This window comes from Apus apus, chromosome 4 (genome assembly GCF_020740795.1).
Source record: "Apus apus isolate bApuApu2 chromosome 4, bApuApu2.pri.cur, whole genome shotgun sequence".
NCBI lineage: Eukaryota > Metazoa > Chordata > Aves > Apodiformes > Apodidae > Apus > Apus apus.
The window spans coordinates 39,291,226-39,318,489 of NC_067285.1; the positions used below are offsets into that span (position 1 = coordinate 39,291,226).

A 27,264-nucleotide genomic window follows, 5' to 3' on the forward strand; every position below is an offset into this window, starting at 1 on the left:
CTTCAAAGTCGTGGCAGCGTTTTGGGGCATCTTTTCTTTGCGGTTGGGTTCGTTTTCTTTCCCTCCTGCCAGGGCTTTGAGAACGCCAGGTTGTTATTGATTAACAACAAAAAATGGACATAGCTGCTTAGGGTCTGGTACCCAAAGTTGCAACTGAGCTGCAAGCATTTCTACCGACCGCAGCAAGCCCAGCTCTTCATCCGACCTTCTCTGCTTCTGATGTGTTTTACGGGCAGGTCACACTCATTTCTAGGGATGATGGTGTAATAAATCCAGTCATTTCACTGCTTGAGGTCTGGGTAGGCTGGAATGTCTGAGCCGGGAGCGTAGGAGATCCCTGGTGGGAAACTTCCCTGGGATTTTTAGCAAAGATCAGTGAAGTCCCTGCACTGTGTTGCTGGTTTGTTGGTTTGGTTTGTTTTTCTTGCCCGTCAGATGGAAAATCCCTGAGGACCTACCTGGGCTGCGTGGGTGGAGACAATTCCCTCAATCCCTGCTGGGCAAAGCAGCTGGACTCGGAGGCTTCACCCTGAGGCGAAGGAGAAAAGCTAAAGGGTTCGGCACCCCTGAAGCTGACTTCCTAGCCAAAAAAAACACATTTAGCAACTTCAAAAGAAGCAATCTATGAAAAAAATCAAATGCCATTTGGTAGCAGCTCTGGAAAGATGACCCATCATTTGCCATTTCAGTACCCAAAAAAAGATGCCTCCCGGAACCCTTCGCCTAGCCCTGAACGTTTTGTTTGCTCGTTTTGTTTCCAGCTGATTATTTTTAAGCAAATTGCCCACGCTTGTGGCCCTGCGGCAGAGAACTTAATGGCCCTGGGAGAGGGCAAAGCCTCCAGTGTGGCAGTGGACAATAAATCTTCCCACCTGAGAGCTTCCCAAGGACAGCACGTCCCGTTTGCCTTCAAAGTGATGCGCTAATCATCAGTGCTCCTGAGGAGCAGAGTCCCCCGCACCCCTGATTTGAGGCTGAAAGGTGAGAAAGGAGCGTTTTTGGGGTGCAGACACCACGTTTTTGCTGAGAATGGAAAGCAGATGTACCTGCCAGCACCTTTGTTCCCAGTTTCTTCCCAGGGGATTCACCTCTGCTCCCTCCATCCCAGGCTGGCGTCCACCACAGGCAGAACTGCTCCTGCTGCCAGGAGAAGCGGGAAACATCTACAAAACCTTGATAAATGGGGGAAAAGAATCTGGAGAGAGGTCAGAGGGGAGGAGAGAGGCAAAGACTGAGGGGAGAAAAATCACTAAAAACGGACTGTGTGGCCCTAAAATAGGCACAGGGACAGTTTCCCATGGGAGGGAAAGGTGACAGCCCAAGGCCTCGCATGGACTCTCCATGAATCTTCCCCTTAGACACAGGTACATCTCTAAGGAAATACAAAATGCCATCCTGCAACATTTTAAATCCAAAAATGGCTTTTTTTTTTTGTATGTTTTTTTTTTTTTTTTTGAGGGGGGGTTGGGAAATAAACCCTCAAACCCTGAGAATCTTGTAACAGGTTTTTGTTTGCAAATGCCCACGCCCCCGGAATATTTGCTTATTCCTTCCCTTCAGCCCTGCTGGGTTGATTTGATTTTGTCTCTGGCAATGCTGGAATCAGTTTTCCAGCCTTTGGAGGGCACTGCCACTTCCCCAGGGATTGCTGCAGTAATCAAGATTTATTGCATACAATGCTGGGGGTTTTAATTATTCTGGAGGAGAGGCACAAGTACAGCCAAAGTGTAGGGAAACTGGGAGAGAAGAAGTGCAGTTTGGATGCAAAGGGCATATTAGCAGAGAATTTTACCCCTTATAATTAAATCAAACAGCAAAGGTTAACCCACAAAAATGCTGGCAACTTCCTTGTTATCAAATACCACACTAGGCCTAAAGTGTTAATTATCATCTTTAAAGGGTCTTACAATCTTAATAATGAAGATGACTTAAGGTTGCTAAGAAAGACAGTGAAAGAGTTAATATTTCTCACCCTTGCCAGGCCAGAGCTGGGTATCCTTGGGTGGATGGTCACTCTGGAGAATCAGTCTCTCTGGCAGGTGTCCCAGCTAGAGAAGATCCAGCAACCTCCAGGGAAAGTGCACGGAGATCCCTCCCATCAGAAACGGGACCAGGCTTTTATAGAACAAGGTGGATTGGCTGCTGTCATTGAACCATTAGCCACACCTCTGACATCCCCCATTGGAGAATAAAAGGAACACAGTGGGGGGGAAAAAAAGGGTGAAGGCCCAGTTCCCACCAAGCAAACTCTGTTGTTTATCTTTTCATTACTACTTAAGTCTCCGTTTCGGACCTAGTTGTGGCTGGGCTGAGGTCTGTGTTCTTCAACACCAGAGAGCAGCTGGGGTTCTGCACATCCAGTGGGCCCTCTCTTTGTACCTTTCCAGGCTGTTGCCAGCTCAGAGCTTGCTGGGCCTTTTCCCTTCTCGTGGGAACCTTTCACTGCAAAATGAGAGACAAAAAAGCCGTTGAATCCTAAAAGGGAACTGAGGCAGGAGATGCAGCTGGAGAGATGGAGCGCCCTGCTTACAAGGCTGCTGCCCACATCTCCTGGCTGCTCGTGGCTTTCGGTGAGCTCATGGCCATCAATCCCTCCTTTCCCAAATGCCAAATGCCTCTGCTGGAAATGACTTGCCCTCCAGGAAGGCGTTAGCAACAATTTAATCTCTTAAATGCAGCACGGCCCTTCCTCTGCCGCGCGCTGACCCGACGGAAGGTCTGATGATGAAGGGCTGAGGGGAAAGAGAAGGACATCAGATTGAAAAGCCTGGGGGAGATGGATGTGAGATAACTGAGGGAGAAACATTTGCAGTCCAAGTCTCAGCTGAAATGATTTCCTCCCCTCCCGAGCAGAGAGATTTCCTTCTCGCCTTCATGGGAAGCACCCAAAGGAAACCCACCGCAGGCACCTGGGAGTGGGGGGTAAATCCCAGGGCAAGGATCAGAGCAGACAGTTCAGACTACACAAGTAAGCAAATTTATTTTAAGACAGGAACGAATATCGTGGCAAATGACAAGATGCAAATTCGGTTGAGAACAGGGGCAAATACCAGACTTTGTTTTCAAATCTCTATAAAATATAGACAGGTTTTATTTTGTCCACAAAGCAGCTCGCCTCAGGGGGAGGGGGTTGTGGGGAGGGGATGGTTCTGCTCACACCAGCCCAAGGCGTGTGCCACCTGCAAAACCTCAGGCTTGGGAGGCGGCTCCTCTGCCAGCGGAGATGAGTGAGGCCAGGAGGAGATGGAGGTGCATTCCAGAGCTCCATCTCCCCTTAGCTCCCATTTTCTGCCTCCGTTCTCATAACAAGCCAATTCTTGCCAGGTTCATCCCCTCCGTGCCCACCTACCACCTGGCTACAGGTGGGGTGGGTCACCGGGATGCCACTTGCTAGGGCCGAGCATCTTTGAAGGCACCTGCAGCTCCTCTTCCTTGCTGGTTCCTGGTGGGTTGACCTCCCAGAGCCTGAAAAGGCAGCAGCTCACCTGGGATGCCAGAGGGGCTGCCAGGGTGTGAACGGGACCGGAATCCCCTCCCAGGACAAATGTGCTGGCGTGCTGCTTTCTAGAAAAGCCATCTCAAAATAAAAAGCAGACATAAAAAAACCCCACAACAACAACAACAACAAAAAAAACCACATTAAGATTGTCAATGATGCTTTGAAACAAATTCAAGTTTATAATTTCGTGAGCACGTGTTGGGTGGGTGGGGGGGGGGGTGCGTGTGGACTTCATACAAAGAGACAAGAAGGACGAGGTGAACTTCAAGCTCTGGGTGGGCACGTCGTCAGTTGGTGTCCGCAGAAGCACCATGGGATCCAGAAGAGTTAGCACCAGAGAGTTTGGAGGACCTAACTGATGACATGCTTCCCTTGGGAAACCTGGGGCCACGCTGGGAATGGGGCTGTGTGTGTGTGGGAGGGAGGGGAAGGACAGGACATGGTACAGTCCATTAGAAACAAGACAAGGCAATTAATGAGTTTTCATACAGTACAATACAGTCACTGACCAATTAACCCTTTCAGTACAGTACATGACAAGTCACACTTTGCACCCTGTTAGCACTAGGAGAGGAGGCTTTGGGCCAGCTGGTGGTTGAACACTTCTGCCTTTGAATGTTAGGGTGCGGTGATTGCTTTGGCTGCTCTGCACAGAGTCACACAGTGGGTTGGGTTGGAAAAGACCCTTTTAAGGTCATCAAGTCCAACTTTTTAAGCATGTCCATCCCACCTTGGCTCAGACAGCCCATCCCCAGCCTGGCTCCCAGGGAGGATGTGCTGGGAGACCAGGATGCTGCCAATCCACCCACCCTCCGTGACGTCTTCACCCAAATTGTCCTGGTTTGGCCAGGGAAATGGGGAGCCACCACCCCTCTGCCCAACAGGTGAGAAAACCTCCAACTGGAGTTTCCCCCTGGCCAATTCTGGTGCCAAAACACACTGAAAGGGTTCAGAGGTTGAGTTCAGATGGCCCCAAAGCCAAACCCACTTCTTCCCTCGGGCGTAGTGAGAACAGGGTCCATTGGAAAAGTGCTAAATTACAGTACATTGGCATTTCCATATGTCAACTATTGAACAGCAAAACAGATTGTTTGAAGACAGAATCAGTATCGTACAGTAAGTTCACACTTAATTCTTCACCGTTTCTACACTTGTAACACATGCATTTTATTTCCATTAGTTTAATGCCAGTAGGACCAACATCCTCCAGAACAATGATCTAACATTAAACAAAACTTCCTAAGAAAAATAGTAAGCATCACATAAAGTTTCAGAAAAACCTGTTCATTAGCATCACAAGGTACTCAGATTTACATTTAGGAGTTTTCATGCCATGACTCTAAAACACCTTTTGGTTAATATCCTGGGGGGGGGTGGGGAGGAAACCAACCCCAAAAACAAACCAACCCCCCTAAAGAACGGGGAAGAGTTGGGGAAAGACTCGATGGATACACGCCCAGACACGCACGCACGGCCAGGGTGCATGGGTGTGTGCACGTTTTGAGACTGCTTCCTGCAATGCACGATTGGTTTGGATAAACTTGACTCATTCCTTGGGCCTTTCCGTGGGTCCAAAAGAGACTCGCAAGGAAACGAGCTCTGAACCATGGAAGCAAATGGAAAAAACTCCCTCTTGGAGAGAAAGCAAGAGTCGACGGAACATCGCCTGCACGTCATGGCCGTGCGCTTCCCGTGAGCTCTCCTGAAACCCAAAGAAACTAAAAATTCCTACAAGAGCTTTTCGTTTTGTTTTGTTTTCTGCCTAAAAGGTGCTTCCAAAGCGAGAGGTGCTGTGCTAGGCTTGGCACCCTGGGCCTCATGTGGACCGTGCAGGAGAAAATGCCTAATGTCACCTTCCCAAAGGATGAGATGCCAACTCCAAGGGGCAGAAACTACACCGGGGGGGGGAAATATATATATATATATATTTGTAATACATATATTGTAATTTGTAATACATACATATATATATATATATGTAAAAAAGAGATCTTTTCCACATCCCCCATGCTTGGGAACTTAATTTCCAAGGACTCAAGGAGACCGGTGAGCTTCCTAGGAGAGGGGGTGAATTTTCCAAAGGGTTTACCTATATCCTGATGACAGTGAGCAGGTTCTGAGCCACCAAGGGACTTTCCAAAGAGGCTGTCCCCTTGGGCACTGTCGTTCTGGGGGGCTTAGACAGAGCAGCAACATCATCAGGTGCTACTTCTTTTAAAGCTAGATTTGTAGGGTCAATTTGGAAACTTTTTTTTTGGGGGAAAAAGTCTGGATTCTCTTTACATTTCCTTTTTAAAATCCAATGATAGTGGATATAAGAGCATAACACTTGGAGCTGCTCAAGTTTTGTGGTTTTTAACCACCTTCCATTCCTACTGAATAACCAAAGCCATGCAGGTCTGTTGAAGATGGAAGCTTGAATGGAACCCAACCACCAAACAGGATAAATGCTTCATCTGCTGCAACAAGCAAACACCACACACATAATTTTTTTTCATTGCTGAAGGTTATTTCCACCATGTCTCCTCACTAGCAGTGAAGGAGAAGACCTAATTGACTTCTCTCCATTCAAACTGATGATAACGGCGAGGTCCATCCATCAAGTGTCACTGGGGAGAAACTCCCAGCAAGGAGTATTGCCAGAGAAAGACTTGGGTCAACTATTGGCTCGAGGATGAGCAGGAGTCCCAAGTGCAGGTTCGTCAGTGGGAAGGAAAGGCAGGACCCTCACCACCACCACCATGATTTATTTGCTGCTACAGAAAACCACGAGGGCTTTTAAAGAAGCAAAACGCCATAAAGTTGGTTAAGAGTGGATGGTTTGGGACATCAAAGCCCAGATTATTCTGCATCCCAGGGACCACAATCCCTTTTCAAATCCTAGAGATTTATCATAATGTTCACTATAAACTACCCTACTGATTTCCTCCTGGCAAGGGAGCTCTGGTCCCTGACCATCCCTACTGAAATACCAGAAGAATTTAGGAAGAACAATGAGGCACATCTGAATTGCCTCCTAACACCAAACCTGCTCAACTCCTCCTAACACCGCTTTCCAAGCTCAACAGCAAACCACTCAGTTATTATGCTCCATCTTCTAAATCACCTCCAAGTCTTTTTTTACCTAAAACCACCTTTTTTTTTTTTTGCAGTTTAAGCCTACAGTTGATCTTGACAGCACTTTCAGTACAGGCACAATGATGGCTTTTATTGCAATGGCTTGAGTGGAGTCTTTCTTGGTACCAGCATCTCAGACTTTTTTTAACTTCTCTGTCCCATGGACTCACCTTGCTAATGAGGACCAGGGTCTCAGGATGAAATTCCTTGCTCAATTGCAAGCGTAAATTAGATGATCTTGCACCATCCCAATCCCTTTTGGGATTCCACCTGTATCTTTGGTGTTCGCTAAAAGCCACGCGCTCGGGTCTCTGGACGACCCCAAAGTTTACAACGACCACATCTGCCTGGACATCAGGGGTCTAGGTGTTTGGTCTGTTGTGTAAAATAAGCTTGGATGGGTTGAGTTCCCAAATTTATCAAATGGCAAACAGATAGGTCACGGAAGTCAGGCACCTGACAGCGGTCACACACACCTCCAAATTGTCTCCTGATGGCCCCTAAGTAATTAACACCGCGCTCAAGAGGCTAAATAGACGGGGGGAAACAAAGAGTTCAAAACTCAGTGCTAACAGTACTTCCAAAAGTGCAGTGCTCAACGTAGTCAGAAGCAAAGTGACTACTAGTACTTAAAGTGCTAGCTTCAAAGTGGGTTTGGTTCAGTGTCCGAAACACGGGGGAGAGCAGGGGGAGAGCTAGGGCCTGAAATGCCAGACAGACAGACAGCATGGCCACTGCACATGCCACACCAAGAAGGGCTTCCAACCACAGCAGCAGAATGCCACGGCTCAGCTTGGGAACACACACCAGCCAACGACTTGACACCTCTTGGGCCACGACAACAAACAGCTCCAGGGACTCCATCACCACAAACCTATTCAGAAAGCAAGTAGGCACAGCCAGCGGAAAACGGACCGACGAAGAGAACAAAAACCACCCCAAAACCAAGAGTCTCTCGGCACATTTACGAGTCTTTGCAACTATGATACTCAAAGTCTAGCAGAAGCAGCCCTGGAGAGCCTGCCCAGGGTCTGCAACAAGCTTTGCCAACACTTGTCATGCACTTGAGAGGGGAGCCACGCTGCAGGCTGCCTCCTCTTACACACAATCTTACACTTAGCCTATTTACCTATTTACTTGTCGTTTGCTTTTTGACTTCATTTTATTTTTCTTTAGCTTTCTGACTATGCATTAAGCTGTCTTTTTTTAGTCTTAACCACCACACCAGTGGAAGGACAATTAATGCAAGAACAAGACGACGAAGGTGGTCTGGTCAACACAGATGTTCCTCATGTCCCATCTTCGTTTTCATGAAGGAAACCACCCTCCCCCCCCCACCCCCCCCCTCCAGAGAAGGACTTTGGATCATCATGCTCCTGGAAAGGGGCTGGAAAAGAAGGATTCATCCCGACAGACATTAGGCACTTCCCCTTTCTCTGTCTAAACATGTGCTTCCCACCCACTGCCTATTCCAGCTGCTGATCTCTGCTTTGTTGTTCCCTCATATTGAGCTGCAAGCCCAAATCTACCTTCATCCTCATGCTGGAAAAGTGAGGACTTGGCTTGCTGGAAACAGGGAGCAGGAAATCTCCCAGTTAAAGTCTGCATCAGTCGCAGTCCTCACCCTGGGCTGGAAGTGGCTCCTGGCAAGCTGGGACAAGCTCCAACAGTGCCCTTCCATCCCATTATAACCTTGGGAGCACAGCGCTTGTGAAAACGGGGTTTTCTCCCAAACTGAAAGCAGCAAATACAAAAGGGGGAAACAGCTCTCCAATTCTCCCTATTTTTCACCCCCAAAAGGCTCATAGAACAGCATTAGTGGTCCCACATGCATCGCTGCCAACTCTCCCAAGTGTTGTACGAGGCAACATCTGGCTGCCTGGTGGGTGGTGGGTCTGAGATGGGGACAAATGATTTTTTTTATGGAGAAAGCTCTTTTTAAGGCAGAAGTATTGGCCTGCTGGGGTTGCAGGGTATGTCAGGTGTGCTCCAGGGAGAGCTGCAGGCAGCAGTGAGCACGCACTGGGAAGAGGGTTTTTCAGAAGCAAATCGTGCTAATATCCCAGGAGGGAAAAAAATTAATAATAATTACAAACCCAGGTCACTTATTTCTGCTCCTGCCACAGAGACCTGTATTTAAACAAGCCAAAAGCAAAGTCAGGCATCCAGGGGGTACGGATGGAGATCCACCTTTGCAGACAGGCAACTGGAAAGAAAGGAGCCTGGGAAAGATGTGGAAGCTGGAAAAGGGCAGCACGAAGTTGGCAGCACTTGGCAGCCAGGAGGGCTGGGGGATTTCAGCAGGTGGGGAAACACAAACCCCTCAGTCCACAAGGCAGGGAAGAAAAGCCGTGAAACGATCTACCCAAAGCCAGCAAGGTCTGGAGGAAACATGCAAGTGGACGTGGCCACGAGACCCAGCAAGGAACAAGCCCATCAGCCAAGGAGAGCTAGAAGGGAGAAGTGCCAGCCTGCACGTGGCAGCTTTCTGGGGGATGATTAAAAGCCATCGTTGAGCATTACACTGGGCAAAGAAGCACCTTGCAGGACCATATTCCAAGCCTGATTTGGCAAGATGGGCACGTAGCACCACTTCCAAGATGCCGCCGCTGGGATAACGTTTGGCTCAAGTGCTCTTCACCTCAAGGCTGAGACCTAAACGTTGTACGAACGTGAAACCTCCCGGCGCGAAAACTGTACCAAAATGGCTCATTTTCCAGGCCTTTTAAAAACACCTTCCATCCTGTCTTCCAATTGTAAGGATTTCTGGCAGGTGATTTGGAAGCGGATAATAAATCTAATGCTCTGTCAAATCATACGGTAATTTCCTGCCCTGCTCTCACAAGGGGCTTCTCACATCACGTTGTATTTTTGCTGCTTTGGCTTGTCCTGAGGACACACGGAGACTCCTTCCAATTTTGCCTCCACCTGGACTGGCAACCCTACTCAGTTTTTGAAAAAGAGAAACTATTACAGTTTTCCTGGGAGAAAAGGCTGCGTGCTAGCCCCTGACTTCACCTTCAGCCTGAGCTCTGGATTTTAAAGGTATTTGTGAAATCCTGCCTCAGCCAGTGCGGTAGATTTTAACCTCAAACATTCTTGGCTCCAAAAAAAAACCCCAAAAAACCAACCAAAACCACACCAAGACCAACTCATTTGGAAGTTTACTAGAAGCAGTGTTTTTATTTTTGGAGGTGGAGGAGGTTTTTTTTGCTGCCCCCAAGCCTGCAGGGATCTGTTGTGCCACGATGACAAGCTGCTTTTCAGCAGCCAAGAAAGGGGTTCCCAGGCACAGCCTATCGCCGAGCCGCACGCGGTTCCCACGTTGCCGGGCACCCGAGGCGCAACGCCAGCTGAAGACGCAGGGTCATTTTTTATTCTATGCTAATTAGGGCAACAAAAACCAGATCCCGCAGCGGAAGAACTGATTCCGGGAAGAAATCATCATCCATCTTTTGTAGCCCGAGCCGTGCTGCTGGAGAAGCAGCTTGTTTACAAAATGGCAATCTCCAGGAAAGGGCTGCGTGGTTTTTGCCTGAAGAAGCTGGTATGTTCAGACCCTTCTGCGGGTGCTCTGCCCGGGATGTTCTGCTTTGAAACTAAACACTGGGAGCTTCCAAGGATGGGAACCCGCGTCTGGCTCAACAAGCACCAGCTATGGGGCTAATGCAACCCACTGAACCACAAAAATGACACTTGGAGATCCCTGCTTTGACATTCATCTTGGTTTTGAGAAGGAAAAAATCATACAGCCTTTACGTTATTTATACGAGAAGAGATGCTTTCAATAAAGCACCGATGATGTGTAAACCCAAATGGTGTTCCGGATGCAGGCTTTCTGCTTTTGGTGTGGTTACTTAAACTGGGATGAGAAGCATCTTCCCCCCCCCCTCCCCTACACAAAAATATCCACTGTACAGGATGACACTAACCCAAGTAGCAGGGATGCAACTTGCTTCTGCTCCCCCATGTGCCACTGTCGTCCCTGAAGAGGCTCTAACACAAGACTGCACAGCAAGATGACCTCATGGAGATGTGAACCTTTGGGCCACCAACCAAGCAAGACTCCAGCACCTCGGCAAGTCCTCCCACTGTTTTTCCTTGACCATCAAGACAGAGTCTTCATCCAAGAGCAAACGTGTCCCAGGGAGCAACGTGTCCATGACAAATTTATTCCTGGGGACCTCGTGACCGCAGCTGCTGCTTCTACACGGGGATACCACCACCACCACCAACTCGCCACTGTGGAAGGGGCTCTGCTCTGTGTTCTCCATCTCTCCTGGCTGGGTACCCACCCTGGGTGTCCAGCATTATGAGACGTGCTCCTGGGGAGGCAGCAGAATAACTCCAATCCATCGCCCTGCTGTAACGACGGTGCCTGAAAACAGGAACATTGGGCCGCAGGGACCACGTGTTGAAAGCAAAACATTTTATTAGCATCAGTGAAAGCTTCATAATGTGCACTTATGAGCAGGACAGAGGTTATATGGAGATCACTTTGCTCGCTCCCAACTACAGCTTCTGGGATTAAATGCAGCAGCTGTTGAGCGGAGCATAACAGGGCCAGCGGAAAGCAAAAGAGAATCACGTACGGTTGAAATGGTGGGAAGTGTGTGGGGGGGGTAGCTTGGCAGGAAACAGACCCCTCACTTGAAATTCAACCTGAAATTCTTCTGGTTTTTTTTTGCTGCTGCACAAAAAGCCACAGCTTCCCAGACAACAGCTGGCAGCCGAGCACTGCCCCTTGAAATGCAGCCTCTCAACCCAACACCCGCCTCAGCGTCTACCACCAACACGGCAAGGGAAGATGGGGGGGACCCACTTGTGCTTGGGGGGTTGGGAACCACGTTCCTACCACCAAGGGACCAAGCCTCGGTGCAAAGCAGGGTGCTGGAAATGCAGGAGCTCCTTTGCATCGCCACGAAGGCAGAAAGGTGGCTAACAACTGGTCTCTAACCCCAACGCCACCTGCCAAGGCTTGCCCGGTGTCGGTTCCCACGTGTCATTTTTGTTTTGCTTCCTCTAAGTGGCCGTGCCATGTTTCTGACAGCAAATGCCAGCCCAAGATGGTTTCTAAAGAACATCAATTTCTTCCAGCACAAATGGCACCTTCAATCTAAGATCAAAAATACAGTTATCTTTTCTGCAGGTCAGAGGTCAGGAAAAAGCTATTTTGGACTGTCTACTACAGAATCACTAACACAGTTTAACAGCACCAGCTTTTTTTTGCCCAAATCAGTTTACCTTCCAGGCAATCTTCTACAAGCAGCTTCAAATTGCATCAAGCCCTATCCAGAGGAACACTCTGCTCTGATCTCCCCTCTCCTGGTATTACAACCCTTATTTCACATTCGTTTCTGCATTCAGACAAAATCCAAAGGAGAGGGAGAAAGCACCTTCAGTAGTAAAAGAGGACACCAGCCATTGCTAGCACAAACCTACTGATTTTCCTTATTCTAGATAACAAACTGCTTGGCTGTGAAGGTGGGAAACTCTTGGAAGACTGAAAGCCTGGAGGAGGCAGGTGTTTAGGCTGAGGCAAGTGAAAAATACCTGTGTCTTAGCCTCTTGCTTCTTCTCTTTTGTGCAGCATCTTCAGCCTCACTGAGAGGAAGAGGTTGGCATAGGTTTTGAAGAACCAGAGGGAGCAGCTCTAGGGTGTATTGCAACAGCTCAGGGGCTGCAGTGTGGAGGAGCAGGATGAACATCATTTTGTGAAGAGCCTGAGAAGGTGAGGGAGATTAGAGGATCTCCCAGTTGGTGCTTCCTCCTCCTGTGGCACAGAGGGGCTGAGAAGGCTGCATGTCTGCAGGAGAAGACTTCAGGAGGAGGCTTGGAGGCGGACGCGTAACAAAGGATCCAGGCACAGCATCAGGTTGTGGTGAGAAACAGGAGCCCGAGAGCAACATCTCCCAAAGCCCCACCATCCATGGCACGGCTGCAGAAGCAGGTGAGATCTTCAGAACAAGGTGCCTTTGGTCCTTGGAATCGTTAAGGCCAACACATACCAAAACAGACTCAGGGGAAAATGACTGGAAAAATATAACTAGCTACACATCTTCTGGTCCTGCATCGGATGGAGGGAACCGAGGCACATTTGGGCTTTGCACAACACTTCCAGAGAGGTTCATAAGCAAGGGCTTGAAAAGGGGTGCTGAATTTCTGAGGAAAAACCCAGCTTAAGGCTCTCAAGCCAAGTCACCCACTGGACTGATAAATACTTGCAGTGGTCAAACTGGGAAGAGGTACAGCACAAGCAGGAGCAGGCCCTGTGAGTAAAGCCAGAGGAAAACGTCCCTGCACATTAAGCCATATAAACATCTACAGGGGTTGCTGCCCACCCTGCTTCAGTGACCTTCATGTTTTGCAACCAGATGGAGTAAGAAATAAAATGCCAGCTTAAAGGATGTGCTCTGAGATGAGAGGCACAAGGTTTGGTTCACCTCCTGAAACATGGTGCTTATTCTCAGCTTTATAAGTAAGAGTTTGAGCCAAAAACCTCTTTCCCTCATTTTCCCAGTTTGGGGCAGATTATTAAAAATGCTTAAATAAAAAACCAATAAAAATCACCACAACTACAGTGATGTGCACACAACATTCAGGAAGGGTCCAACAAAACCTTTTGTATCCGAGAGAGAAAGGAAAGTGATCATATCAAGAGGGGACACACTTTTGGATTTAAGGACTGGAAAGTGAAATATTTGGTGCTTAGGGGTGGAACAGGAGATGGTCTCATTAAACTGACACCAACTGACAAAACCTCCTTGCCAGAGAGCTTTGAGAATCTAGAAACACATAAATGGTTTAGTCAAATGAATCATAGTCATGGAATTACAGAATGGTTTGGGCTGGAAGGGACTTTAGAGATGATCTAGATCCGATCCCCCTGCATGGGCAGGGACACCTCCCACCAGCCCAGGTTGCTCCAAGCCCCATCCAACCTGCCCTTCAACACTGCCAGGGATGGGGCAGTCACAGCTTCCCTGCACAGCCTGGGCCAGGGTCTCACCACCCTCACACTTAAGAATTTCTTCCTGATGTCCAATCTAAATCTCCCCTCTTCCAGTTTTAATCTATTCCCCCTTGTCCTCTCCCTCCCTGCCCTTGTCCCAAGTCCCTCCCCAGCTTTCCTAGAGCCCCTTCAGGCACTGGAAGGTGCTCTAAGTTCTCCCTGGAGCCTTCTCTTCTCCAAGCTGAACAACCCCAACTGCCTCAGCTTCATAGCAGAGCTTCTCCAGCCCTCAGATCATCTTTGTGGCCCTCCCTGAAGTTCTAGTGCTGGCCCTGGGGTTCAGTATTCACCGCTGTGAATTTGTGAAAGCATCGGAGCTGAAACACAGCACTCTGCCCCCAAATCCTTCCCCAGTCGGAGGACTAACTACTAGACACATGCACACTGGTATCATCCCACCTCCCAGAAGAGAAATCCATCAAGGGAAGGGGTGGGAGCAAGGCAAATGACAGGCTTTGCCCCCTGCCAGCCCTCTGGTTTGCTCCCGTGCCGCGGCGCCGTCACACCGCGCCTCAGCTCGCCCTTCGCAGCGTCAGGGCAGAGCAGCAGGCAGAATTAATTTATGTTAAAAATACCAGGACTGCATTGGCACAGCCTGTCTTTTCCCTAGGAAGAGGAGGGAAGAAAGGGGCAACTGCTGCTTGACAGATGTTCCTCAGATGCTTAAATGCACTTTTGGAAGGCCCTCGGATATACGAGTCGGGAGATTACCAAGCAGTGTGAGAACCTGCCTGGAACAGGAGGGACTTCTCTCTAGCTCTACCTACATAAAAAGGTCAGGTCTCCTTGCAGTAAAAATGTTGCTAGGGAAAATCCAATTAACTTTCATTCTGGCTGAAGCTTCTGAAAAAAAAAACCAAACAAACCCCAAAAAACCCCCAGGGCTCTTCAGGCATTTATCCAGCATGGCTGGGTGGGCACTGCTGGCAGTGCAGCCAGGAAGGAGATGGCAACACAACCACATTAAGACAAGGCAGCTGAAAGGCTTTCTGAGCAGTGTAAAGTGGAGCTTCCCCACCCAGGAAACAACAGAGGGGCTTCAAACCTATCTGGAAGAAGGAAGGACATCCCTGTAGAAGGCAGAGCCACCTAGGTCCGAATCATGGAATCACGGAACGGTTTGAGTTGGAAGGTACCTTCAAGATCATCTAGATCCAACCCCCCTGCATGGGCAGGGACACCTCCTGCTTGATAAGGTTGCTCAGAGCCCCATCCAACCTCCCCTTCAACACTGCCAGGGATGGGACATGCCAACGCTGAGAATCTTGCTTACTCAGGGATTTCTTTTTTTTTCAGGTCCAAATAATGGCCTGATGCTCTGACTCTGTTCCAAGCAGAACAAGCTCTTCCTCTGTGGAGTGTTTTACTGCCGGGAAGATCGGGGACAACTGGAAGTCAAGCACTGGCCAGTTTTGCTCTGAGATCCCAATTTGTAAGAGGAACAGCAACGCTGAAGTAACACTGCAGAAAACCAAAACCCCCATAGATGTTAGAGGAGGGAATGATGAAGCACAAATAACAACAGCAGGAGAGGAAACAGGAGAGGCAGAATGAGCAGAGGACCACATTTGGTCAAACAACAGGTGAGTGCAAGAGTTACTGCTTCTTTCCGGAAGATGAGGGAGAGTGTCATAATATTTCTGAAAGTACTTAATATTGAGGAGGATGCCTGTTGATGGGCTATTTTTTCTCTGTCCTCTTCAGCAAGAAGCTGAGGCATGAATGATGGATGGGGTTCCAATGCTCTGCCACATACAGGAAAGATTTCTACTGCAAAGCTTTGTGGAAAAAGTGTGCTCTGGCATTTTAATAGTCTGGATTTTCTAAAGGGCAAGAAGAACAGTACAGAGGAAGAGGGAGAAATTATTGCCTTGGCAGACGTTCTACCAAGGAGGACCTGGGAGGATGCAGAGTTACAAAGTGGTCTGGAGAAAATAAAAACAACCAACAGTGTACTGGGTGCAGAAATTCACTTGAGACTGGTGAGGTTGCAGCAAAAACACCTCTCCCACTTTTGGATTCTGCACTTCTGGATTCCAGAAAAAGACAGACTCATCAGAAAGAAGCAAGAACGTGCCAAGGGCTACAAACCTCCTCTTTGTATTTGCTTAGAAAAGAATGCAGCAGAGACCTAACAGCCTGCAGCAAGGAAGGGAACAAACTGTGCCCTTAACTCCTCTTGAGAGCATGGCCTGTAAGGGATAGAAGCAGATGGAAGCAAGGGATGTGCAGGCTGGACAGCAGGAACAGTAGCTGAGAGTCAGCAGGATGAACCCCTGACACAGCTTGGGAATGTCCCTCCCTGGAGATTTAAAAGAGCAGATTTTTTTTCTTTCTGGTTGTTCAACTTGGGAAGAATACAGATGCTTTTTTGCTGTGTGGACCCCGAAACGTACCATTAGAGGTATCCTTGTAGTTGCAAATTTAAGTTTAGAGTCAGGCAGGTGCTGAAAACCAGCATGAGGAACAGGTTGGGTTTAGCTCGTCCCACCTCTGAACGGCGGGACCACATCTTGTGTTCTTCAGAGGTTCCTGCCAGCCCTCCTGTGATGCATCGTACTCCATGTCCTCTCACCCTCCTTGCCCTTAGACCTCTTTGGTCCTTCCTCCTTCTTGGAAGGGAAGTTGGAGGTGGAGAAGTTCTTGCAGGGCTCGTGAGCCTCCACTCAGGGTTGAATGTTGAACAACCCGGTGTTACTGGACAGCACGCCGAAAAGAGGTCACACAGAACAGAGGAGAGAAATAAAACAGTGGGAAAATGGAGCAATCAGAGGTCAGGAAGTACCAGAACTAAGGATTATCTGAGTAACCTTAATTCCAACTGCTTTGGACATATGCATAGAGCTTAATTACACAATCTCTGACAACTTTCCCTCCTCCTCTAGGCAGATACAGGTTCCTTCTTCATTCATCCTTCTGCATGCAAGCTCAGCTGTACCTATACACACCTTCCAAACCCTGAGGACCTATCTACTCAGTATGTTTCACACCAAAATTCTTCTGGTTTTGCTTTCGGAGATGATCAGTATTGATCAGTATCAGATCATCACAAAAACTAACCCCAAATGAACTCACCTTTATCATACCCCTTTGAGGTAGGGAGGTACCATTCACCCCGTTTCATTGGTGGGGAACGTAGGCACAGGCAGCATAAAGCCAAAGGGCGAGAATCATGGAATGGTTTGGGTTGGAAGGGACCTTTAAAGGTCACCTAACCTAACCCATCCAGTCTCCATTAGCAGGAGGCCCAGCGTGAGATGCTTGAAAGCTTCTCCAGAGTCCTCACAATGATTAGGGTACTTCATTAGTTCAAAGCACAGCTTCTCACAGCTGTTAACACCGACTGCTTCTGGACATCAGAGCCCCAGAGCCCAGGGAGCAGGAGGCCAAGAGTCTTGTTAAAAATGACACAACTCCCTTTGCAAAGGAGTTTGTTTCTTTCCCTCCAAGCCCCTCCAGCCTTCACCAAGACCTTTCTTCTGTAATGGAAAAGAGGAGCTGCCCCATCGATGCATAACCCTCCATCACACAGCCCTGGTGATTTCCAGGAGCTGGAGCAAGGCTCCAGTGAAAAGCACACACAAGCATCCATAAATTGGGCTGGCATGAGCAAACCTGAACAGGTTACCAACACCTGTAGGCTCCCCTCTAAGCTTCTGCGGGTATTCCTAGGCAAGCCTCCCAGGACAGTGAGAGCCAAGCCAGTTGAGCCTGAAAAAGCCAGCTGCAAAAGCACTGAATCCATCCTTGGGTTTGTCAGCAAGGCACGATGCTTGCAGAGCGTGTGACTGCCGGATGGATGTGCCCCAAAGAGGATGGAGATCCAGCCAAACACACCTGGTCCCAGAAAGGACTGTGAGGATCCAGGGTCCCTGCCTCTTTCCTCAGCTCTGCGGGACTCCGGCGCTTCCTGTGCCACCTGTTCCTCCAACCACAGATAAAACCATCATCATCCTCTGCCGTTCCCTGAAACAGGCATCTTGTCCTCTCTTTCCTCCACCCCTTCCTGCCTTTCTGTTGCCCTGTCCCGGTGGGAAGCCCTTATCCCTGCACACCCTCCCCCTCTCCCTCCGCATCCTCACAACAACCACCAGATGGGGACACCTGTAAGAGCCTGAGGTCAACCTGTGCCTTGTATCCCAGGAACACACTGCTGGTTTGGAATGCAGATCCCGTGGCACCTGGTTCTGCAGCATAAAGGTTTAGGGTTCATAGCACAGGAGATCAATATTGCTGGTGAAGTTTCTCCCCCTGCTTCTATTGCACGTGGAGCATCTCCCACACGGACGGCAGAAAAGACAACAGCTAATGTTTTCATGTCTCCAAAGGGAAGGACCTACTGGAAACAGGAGAGCCCAACCCCCTTTTTAATATGTATGTGCATATATAGATATATATTTAATATTCCTTTCTCCTTCCTCTCTGTGTCAATTTGTGTGTCACGGATAAATTCACGGATGTTACCTCAACACTGGGCAGAGAGCCTTGGCTTGAGCCACCTGCCAGCATCTGATGCAGAGGATGAAGAACCACCTAGACACAAACTTCTGCTGCCTGTGGGATGGATTTCCCCTGCCATGGTTAAGAAACCCAGCTCCAAATCTAACCAACAACTCCAAGGCAGGAGCTGTTATCCTGCCCCGTCAAATACTAGTATGGGAGGATGGGTCTGAAACACCTAAAAGAAGGGGTCTGTCTATTTTTAATTTATGGTGGCTACTCTGTACAGAGCTGGAGATTTCCATGCTCCACTCCAAGCGTTCAGAAGGAGCCTAGCAATGAGGAAGATGAATTAGCAAATCGTTAATGATGGTTCTACTGGAGTGGCACCTCTAGACTAGGCCAGTGCTTCTGCATCCAGCATCAACACCAAACACACCCAACAAGCAGGAAAAGGCCAGGAGGTACCTCCAGCCTTCACCTTTCTGGACGTTATTGTACACAAGAGAGTGCAAGTTCACATCTCACGTGATGCCTCAGTGGGTGGAGGCATCTCCACCTAACTCCATCCATCACAGCAACGCCAAAACAACATCCGGCTCCTAAAACCTCAATTTATGCTTTGACATGCCTGGAAAACCCATTTTTATTCCGTGTCATCTATCAGGAGTCTCTGATTTTTTATTTTACCTCCATGTTGTAGAACACTGTGGCCCTTATGGCAGTACAGGTGGGGGAACCGAACACGGGCAGGACAAATTATTGGGAAGAAAATTCAGGGTCAGCCCAATGAAAGCTGCTGCAGGTTTTGGAGAAACAGAGCAGCAAAATCCCATCATATCACAGAATCACAGAATGGTCTGGGTTACAAGGGACCTTAAAGATCTTTAGCTTTTTCAAAAAACACCCGAGTCCAGAAGCATCTTGTCCCTGGGCCAGGGCCTTTCTCCTGTGGTCAGAGTGGAATTCGGCCAATTTTAGGCAAGACTAGATTGCCCCAAAACATCCACAGCAGTGATCTCACAGCACCGACGGGCTAAGTGAGAACAAACTGCCAGCAAGTAGGATGGGGAGGGCAACCAAGACCCTCCCCACCAAACATGGTCCTGCACATGTTTCGTTCCGACCCCAAAGACAAAATCCGAACGGGTGAATCTCGTTCCTCCAGATGCTCAAATTTGGTTCTTTTTGCATCTTGGCAATGAAATGTTAATGACTCCAGATGACAGTGAAAGGACAGAGGGGTCAACAGAAGACATCGTCACGCGACAACCTAAAGACCATCTACCCACTGCCCGACAGGGAGTTCACCCTAACGCCGGGAAACAACTTGTGTATCACCAGTGGGTACAAGGAGGACAGTCGCACCTGCTGCCACCTCCACCAATGTCCCCATCCCAGGGGACACAGTCCATGGTCCCAGCCTGCCGGGCATCCACGGGGACACATCACAGTCTCCCAGGAAACCTCAGACATGTGGGATGAGCTTTGCTCCCCAGTGTGAGCATCGCGCCGGATCTCCAACCCAACCTTTACTTGAAAAGGAATGAAGGGGTAGGAGGGGAAAGGTGAATTTCAGACATCACAACAAGTCAAGTAACTAAAAATAAAGGGCATTTTCATTTTGGAGGAAGCAGCGTAGAAAATTAAAGGGAAGCTATATTTTTCTTTAAGAATTACTTTATAAACTGTATATACACTGTTTGTGCAGTAAAAGTAGGAATGCCATGAAATCAAAACTGCTCATTCGTTCATTTTTCGACCGGGTGCAAAATCTGCCCAATAAAAATACACAATAATAGACCTTTTTCTGCTATAAAAATTACTATGCCTGGGTAAAAGGGCTACAAGTCAAGCGAGCAGAAGGCTTCCTAGCCACTTCCAACTCCCTCCCTGTCAGTTTAGGTCACTTCAAGAGGCAATAGGGAAAAAAAAGAAGACGCAAGCATTAGACTATGACACCTTTAACAGAACAAAAGCTGATTTTGGTAGTTGCTTGGTTGTTTGGTTGTGTTTGTTGTTTTTTTTTTAATAAAGGACAGGTTTTAAATACTTCTAGGTGAGATTTTACGAGCCTGGCAGCACAGATTTGCAGAACCAGGGGGCTGCAAAGACGGCACTGAAACATGATGTGGCTGGCAGTACCTGTCTCTTCCTTACAGCTCTCACCTCACCTCAACGACCCCTCCGAGGAAGAGTTTTGCCTTCTTTCCACTACGTTTCCCCTTTGCAGCCTTGCTGACAACCTAAGGGATGAGAGGGCTCAAAAGCAGAGATCTTCCAAGGGCCGCGCCAAACCGCCTACAACCAGCTCTGGGGGAAAGAAGGGGTCTATCCCGAGGGGCAGTAGGAGAAAACCACCCCCTCTTCAAATGGTGTACTTCAGATAAATAAGATTATTCCGCTACGAGCTACTACAGGCTACCATATACTCAGATAAATATATTAATGCCTATATGTGAATATGAATTTGTATATATCGGATACAGATAAGAAACACGACGACGAGTAGATTACCAAGAACTGCTGCAGCTTCTTGCTGGTTCAAGTCCGTCACCCAAACGTGACCTGATGAACCCAACCACAGTGGGGTTTGCCATGCCCACCAGCAGCCGGTGGGTCACCCTTGCTGCACCAGTGCAAAACACTTCCTGACCCTTCCTTAGGGCACTCCTGTCTCCGTACTTTAACGAGAAAGCCGGCTCCGTGGGCTGGACTCAACACAAAACCCCTGAGCTGCCGGGCAGGGGAAGCCCCCACAGCCTCTTCCACCTGGGATAAGGTTTTTGGGGATCGCCCCAGCTTGTGCACCAGCAACGGGGAAGAGCCAAGTACAAGGGAGCTGCTGTACTCATCTTTGTCAAGATGATAAGAAGGGAAACGCTCGGTTGAAAGCCTCATCCGCAGGGAGGGGCAAGGAGCCGCAGCGACAGCGGAGCCGAGGATGCTCAGCAGCTCTGCCAGAAGAACAATTAAAAAAGAAGAGGGGAAAAAAACCAACAGTCATCCCCCTCTCAGGTGGTTTGAGAGGATCCTCAGTATAGCGTCCTGCCCGCCTCTAACATATGGAGCTGGACCAAGCAAGTACAAGAGGTCTCTAACAGACACGTGCACGCAGGAGATGGCTTCTTTCAGCACTAGACTACGTTACCGAAGCATCCCCGTACCAGAGCGGGAGCAGAAATGTGCCCCTACCATTATTTACACAATATAAAGTGCATCATGGTTTCATTATTGAACGGACAGACTTTCTGCCGGGACCAAACAATTTCCGAAACAGAGGTGAGGGCTTGAATAGGAAATTCTCTCGTGAGAAAAAAAACAGAGGTTCAGACTGGTGCTCTTCACCCTGTCCTCCTAAGAATTGTTTTTGGCCGTTCTTTCTAGTGCAAATAAGCTTGTGTTTCCTCAAGTTTAAGGGACGTGGCAGTTTCGGGGCAGCAGGGATGGACATTTCAAAATGCACTAGGGGTTTGGCGCTCCCGAGGATCTCGATGGGCCCGTCCACGCGCCAGCAGCCTGCCTCATTGCTGCCTCATCACTGCCTCATTGCTTCCTCGTTGCTGCCAGAAATGACAAGGATGCTGTTCCCAAACCTCACCATTCCAAGCCTGGCATTGCTACCTTCCCAGCCAGTCTGTCTTACTCTCCAAACACAAGAACAACTAACATCGGAGCTTTCCATTGCCGGGGAAACCCACGGCAAGTGGTTTACCCATGGGTACCAAGCCTGACTTGGTAGCCAGACACTGAATTCCTGGGTGGTATTCCCAATAATCTAATTGCCATCAGAAGGCAAATTGATTAACAAAAGATAAAGCTGGGTTTTTGTTTTGTTGTTTGTTTTTTTTTTTCAAAGAAGGGCAGCAACAAGGAAACCCATTTTTTTTTCCACGAGCGCTTCCAACGCACGTGGCTAATTCCAACGTAGGACCTTTTATGATCCCTTGAGGCAAAGGTAGGCTGGGAAGGGGAGACGTGTAGCTGGGAGGGGAGGAACACTACGTAGAAACGGGAAGGAGAGCGTAAAAAGTTTGTACATTCATAGCTCGGGTTTGTTGGGATATAAGTTAATTTTCTACTCCAGGCACTGTGAGGGGCAGCAGCACTCAGCTGACGTACCCGTCAAGGACTCATTCACTAAAAATTCTGGTTTCACAGCAATCATGGGATGTCGAGTTATTTGAACACTGGTTTTGTGGGTTGGTTGTTTTAATTGACCTATTAAAACCATCTGGACCGAAGCCCTAAGAGTGGAGATGAACCAGTACCCTGCTCAACCCCCCCGGTTCATCACGGGCTGCTCCCTGCTCAAGTGGTGGAGCAAGAGCATCGCTCTGAGAGCTGAAAAAGGACCTGGAAGAGCAATCTGCACAGAAATGGGTGGGAGTTTTTGACGCCAGGGGCTTGGTTGCTCTAACTGCTACGTGTGGTTTTACCTTAAGGGGGAATCACCTAAAACAGTGAAATTAACTTCCTTAATTCTTGTCACAACCGTAACATTTTCCTAAAGGTTCTTTGGTGACTTTGGTGCAAGCTTTTTTTTTTTTGTGTCTTTTTTTTTTTTTTTTTTTTTAAGTTAAAACAGATCGACTAGTTTTAGTAACCCAAACTAAAGTCCAGATTATCCTCTTGGTACCAACCCCTGCCTCCCCAACTTTTCTCATTATGGTTAATGACATTAACAGGTAATGGCATTCGGATTGAGCGTGGCCATGCAGTGTGCAGTTGGGCCCAGAATAAGAGTGATGAAAGGGCCACATGCACACTGGGCCACTCTATAAAAAAAAAGAGATGATTCAAATTATTATGAATATATGATTAGACACAGCAATGCCAACAATAATAAAAAAACAACCACAAAATGCCTTAAAGGTGGGCAACACGTTATTGGAAGTACCCGGAGCTCAATCAAACTCCCTCTGGTTTCAGAGGGGAAGGAGCTGGTCACCCAAGGGCTGGAAAAGCCCCTTAGATGACAAGTATTCACATTTTAAGAAACCACAAAGGATTTTTCAAAATGGTGTGGTAATTGTTCACATTTTCCCTCCAGGCAAAGGGCTGACGTGGCAAGATGTAAAATCTACGTCACAGAGGCTTCGGGTGGCACAGAAACCTGGGCCATCAGGACTGGGATGGCTGGATGGCAGCCCCAGCTCTGAGTGGGTGCACGGGGGTGATGGCAGGGCACGGGGGTGATGGCAGGGCACGGGGTATCACCCCCTGACAACAACAACCTGTAAAAACAACAGGACAGAAAACCTGCCGCGGCATTAACCACGGCTTCCAAAAAGGGCTACGGGTAAGGACGAGAGAGACGCCTTTTAGATCTGAACCCAGTGGTGCACCAAACCCCCCAAAGGTCTTCCTGGGTGGAGAAAAACACCCAGGCGTTTGTTTTTGTTGGTTTTTTTCCATGCAAGGGCAACATCATGACTGTCTTCATCTTACTTTCTGGGAGATCCACCTCAGGTGGTCCCTCCACCTCTGACCACCCGCTCCACCCGCTGGAACCCATTAACACCCCTGATACAAAAATACCTCTTGACATTTTGGACAAACGCATTAAGAAAAAGAATTTTTTTAAAAAAATCATTAAAAAAAATCACCAGCCTCTCACGGGCAGAACGTGCAGATGAGGAGTGGGTTGTTACTCATTTCCTGGGACACTCACGTTACTCGGTCAGCACAAAACTACGGCAGGAACGGCGAATTTCCCACACCTCACCAGCATGCTGGAAAGCTCTGACCAGTTATCCAGGTTTGACCCACCCACAAGACTGTTTCAAACCCCATAACCAGCAGATGCCAACTTCTCCTCATACACATCCCAGCGATTAACACAAAGTTGATTTTTTGTCTACACTGCTCAGCCTTTTGACCAAGTACGGGCAGAATTCAGTCCCGGAAAAACCCATCATAAGCAGAAAGTGATACATTCCAGCATAAGGTTTGGGCTTTTGGTTGGGCTTGGTGTTTTGTTTTTTTTTTTAACCACACTGAAGTGCAACACAAGCCTTATCTAGACTATTTAAAGGGCAGAGTGGCAGGTTTTTGTTTGTGCTGACACGCGTACTTCCATCGTCCTCGACACCCGGAGCAGCTGACTCAAGCGGGCTCGGGAGGTCGGTACTTTCCTAAGACACAGGGAGATGTTTTTGGGTGTGATTTTTGACGTGATAACCAGGCTCCTAGAACACGACGGACTGGAGTCAGCAAAGAACTACCAGCAAAGGGCTTTACAAAAAAAAAAAATAGGGCGACTCAAAATCACTACAGCTCAGTCCCTCTCACCAACTTCTGCTTGTTTCGTTTCGCTTAATTTTTGCCGGACTGCCAGTCCAACGCGCTCTATTCCAGACCCTCTTGCTCTTCACCACTGTCCCCTCTGGCATCCATCCTTTTTTCTTTATGGCTGTGGTAAATTCTCCTCATCTCTTCTTCGTACTTGACAAAATTCTCCCCGAACCGTGTCCACGCCTTGTACGGAACCGTGATGGTGTTCCGGTAGGGCGGCCTCACCTCACTTACCTTCAGGAAGACGCCGTACCTGTTGGATCCCACGTCAAAGTAGAAACGCTTGTTGTCCACTCGGAAGGAGGTGCCCTCGGGGAGCTCCGGGGGCTCGTCACCACCCCCGCGCCGATCCTCCAGCTCCCCCTCACCGTATTCCTCAATCAGCTGGACCAGAGCATCCCTGAACTCAATCATCCCTTGCGCCGGGAGGACGATCGTCTGCTCCTGCCCCAAGCCGTGGCCGAAATAACCCATCACGCCCGGCCCCCGGTTCACCGTTTGCCTGATTCGCAAGAAGCGGCCCCGCTGGTTCTCCTTCAGGTCCAGGTAGTACTTCCTGTTGTCCCTCTCGATGTACTCCGTCTTGAGGACGCTGTGAGGGGGCTCTTCCGAGCCCACCGAGGCCGGGGGCGAAGGCGGCGGGTGCTGCTGCTGCTGCTGCGGCCGCCGTCGCCGGGGCTGCGGCTCTTTGCCATCGCCCTGCCCGCCCTTCAGGCCCAGGTGGGCGTAGTGCTCGATGAAGTCCCCCAGGCAGTCCTTCAGCTCGGCAGCCACCGACAGGGAGAGGGTCAGCTTGCTCTTCCTGACGTTGTCCTGCCTGCCTCTCCCTATCCAGACCTCGGCGATCTTCAGGAAGCGGCCCCGGGAGCTCTGCTTGACGTCCAGGTAGAAGCGCTTCTTCTGGATGTCCACCCTCTTGGAGGCCAGCTCCTGGATCTCCATGCAGCCCCCCTGGGAGGAGGCCGGGTAGTGGTGGTACTGCTGCTGGGACTGGGAATACACGCTCCTCTGCAGGCCAGGGCCTCCCGGGTTCCTTCCTCCTCCTCCTCCTCCTCTCCCTCCCTCCATCTTTCCCAGTCAGCTGGAAATAACACATAGCAGAGACACAGATGACAACAGCAGCACCAGGGGCCTGCTGGGCTCCTCGGCGGCGTCTCCTCTGCCTCCTCTCCTTCCTCTCCCTCCTCTCCTTCCTCTCCCTCCCTCCTCTCCCAGCTCAGACGCCCGCGTCCCTCTCCCTGCCACGCAGCGCCGCACGGATCCCTCCTGCTCTCCCCTTCCCCTGCTCCGGATCCCGGCCAGACCGTGTCTCCGTTTCCCAGACAAGGCAGCCCCCCCCCCCCACCCCCTTCCCACTATGGCTGTGTCGTCCCCAGCCCTCCCAGTGCCTCCCAGTCCCATCCCAGTGGCTGCCCCCCCCACCCCCTGCAGCGGGATGGGTTGAGGGTGCCCCCCCAACCTACACTCCCCTCCTTGGGGTGCTGGGGGGGGGGCTCCCCAGCACTGCTCCCCTTCCCCTGCTCCCTCTCCAGTGCCCCCCGAGCCCAAATATCCCCCTCCCACAGCCCCCATCACTGCATCTCCCGCCCCAGTGACCCCAAAGCTCCACCTCCTGCCCCCCCCCCCCATCACCGCCCCCCGGCCCCCCAACACTGCCTTCCCAGTGCTCCCAGTACAGCCTCCCACAGCCCCCATCGCCGCACCTCCTGCCCCAGTGACCCCAAAGCTTCACCTCCTGCCCCCCTCACCCCCATCAAACCCCCCCAGCCCCCCAACACTGCCTTCCCAGTGCTCCCAGTACAGCCTCCCACAGCCCCCATCACTGCATCTCCTGCCCCAGTACCCCCAGAGTGTCACCTCCTGTCCCCCCCCTTCTCTCAGTGCCCCCCACATCTCCTGCCCCAGTGACCCCAAAGCTCCACCTCCTGCCCCCCTCCCACCCCCATCACCCCCCCTGCCCCCCAACACTGCCTTCCCAGTGCTCCCAGTACAGCCTCCCACAGCCCCCATCACCCCCCCCCCCGCCCCCCAACACTGCCTTCCCAGTGCTCCCAGTACAGCCTCCCACAGCCCCCATCACCCCCCCCCCGCCCCCCAACACTGCCTTCCCAGTGCTCCCAGTACAGCCTCCCACAGCCCCCATCACCCCCCCCCCTGCCCCCCAACACTGCCTTCCCAATGCTCCCAGTACAGCCTCCCACAGCCCCCATCACTGCATCTCCTGCCCCAGTGACCCCAAAGCTTCACCTCCTGCCCCCCCCACCCCCATCAAACCCCCCCAGCCCCCCAACATTGCCTTCCCAGTGCTCCCAGTACAGCCTCCCACAGCCCCCATCACCCCCCCCCCCTGCCCCCCAACACTGCCTTCCCAGTGCTCCCAGTACAGCCTCCCACAGCCCCCATCACTGCATCTCCTGCCCCAGTACCCCCAGAGTGTCACCTCCTGTCCCCCCCCCTCAGTGCCCCCCACATCTCCTGCCCCAGTGACCCCAAAGCTTCACCTCCTGCCCCCCCCAACCCCCATCACCCCCCCCCTGCCCCCCAACACTGCCTTCCCAGTGCTCCCAGTACAGCCTCCCACAGCCCCCATCATCCCCCACCCTGCCCCCCAGTGCTCCCAGTACAGCCTCCCACAGCCCCCATCACCCCCCCCCTGCCCCCCAACACTGCCTTCCCAGTGCTCCCAGTACAGCCCCCCACAGCCCCCATCGCCGCACCTCCCGCCTCCCCACTGCCCCCCATCGCTGCCCACCCCCCCTCCCTCCATCACCCCCCCCCCCCCCTTAGTGCCCCATCACCCCCCCCCCCCCCCCCGCGGACTCACCCCGCAGCGCCCATCGCCGCCGCCTCTCGCCCTTCAGCCGCCACCGCCCGCAGCCGGCGGCCCCGCCGCCTCCCC

General features: G+C 50.4%; 1 protein-coding gene across 2 annotated transcripts; it reads right to left on the bottom strand.

The window, feature by feature from the left end:
* Positions 1-9,771: 9,771 nt before the first annotated feature.
* PURG (purine rich element binding protein G) lies at positions 9,772-27,219 on the bottom strand. 2 transcript variants are annotated; one of them, XM_051619492.1, is made up of 3 exons: positions 27,190-27,219; positions 24,600-25,446; positions 9,772-10,994 (listed from the first exon to the last, which is right to left on the bottom strand). In XM_051619492.1, exons 2-3 carry the CDS (start codon positions 25,431-25,433, stop codon positions 10,725-10,727), a joined length of 1,104 nt encoding a protein of 367 aa, XP_051475452.1. In that variant the 5' UTR covers positions 25,434-25,446; positions 27,190-27,219; the 3' UTR covers positions 9,772-10,724. The 2 variants fall into 2 exon arrangements, with proteins under 2 accessions (XP_051475452.1, XP_051475453.1); XM_051619493.1 differs by lacking the exon at positions 9,772-10,994 and having other exon boundaries at positions 23,634-25,446.
* Positions 27,220-27,264: the final 45 nt, after the last annotated feature.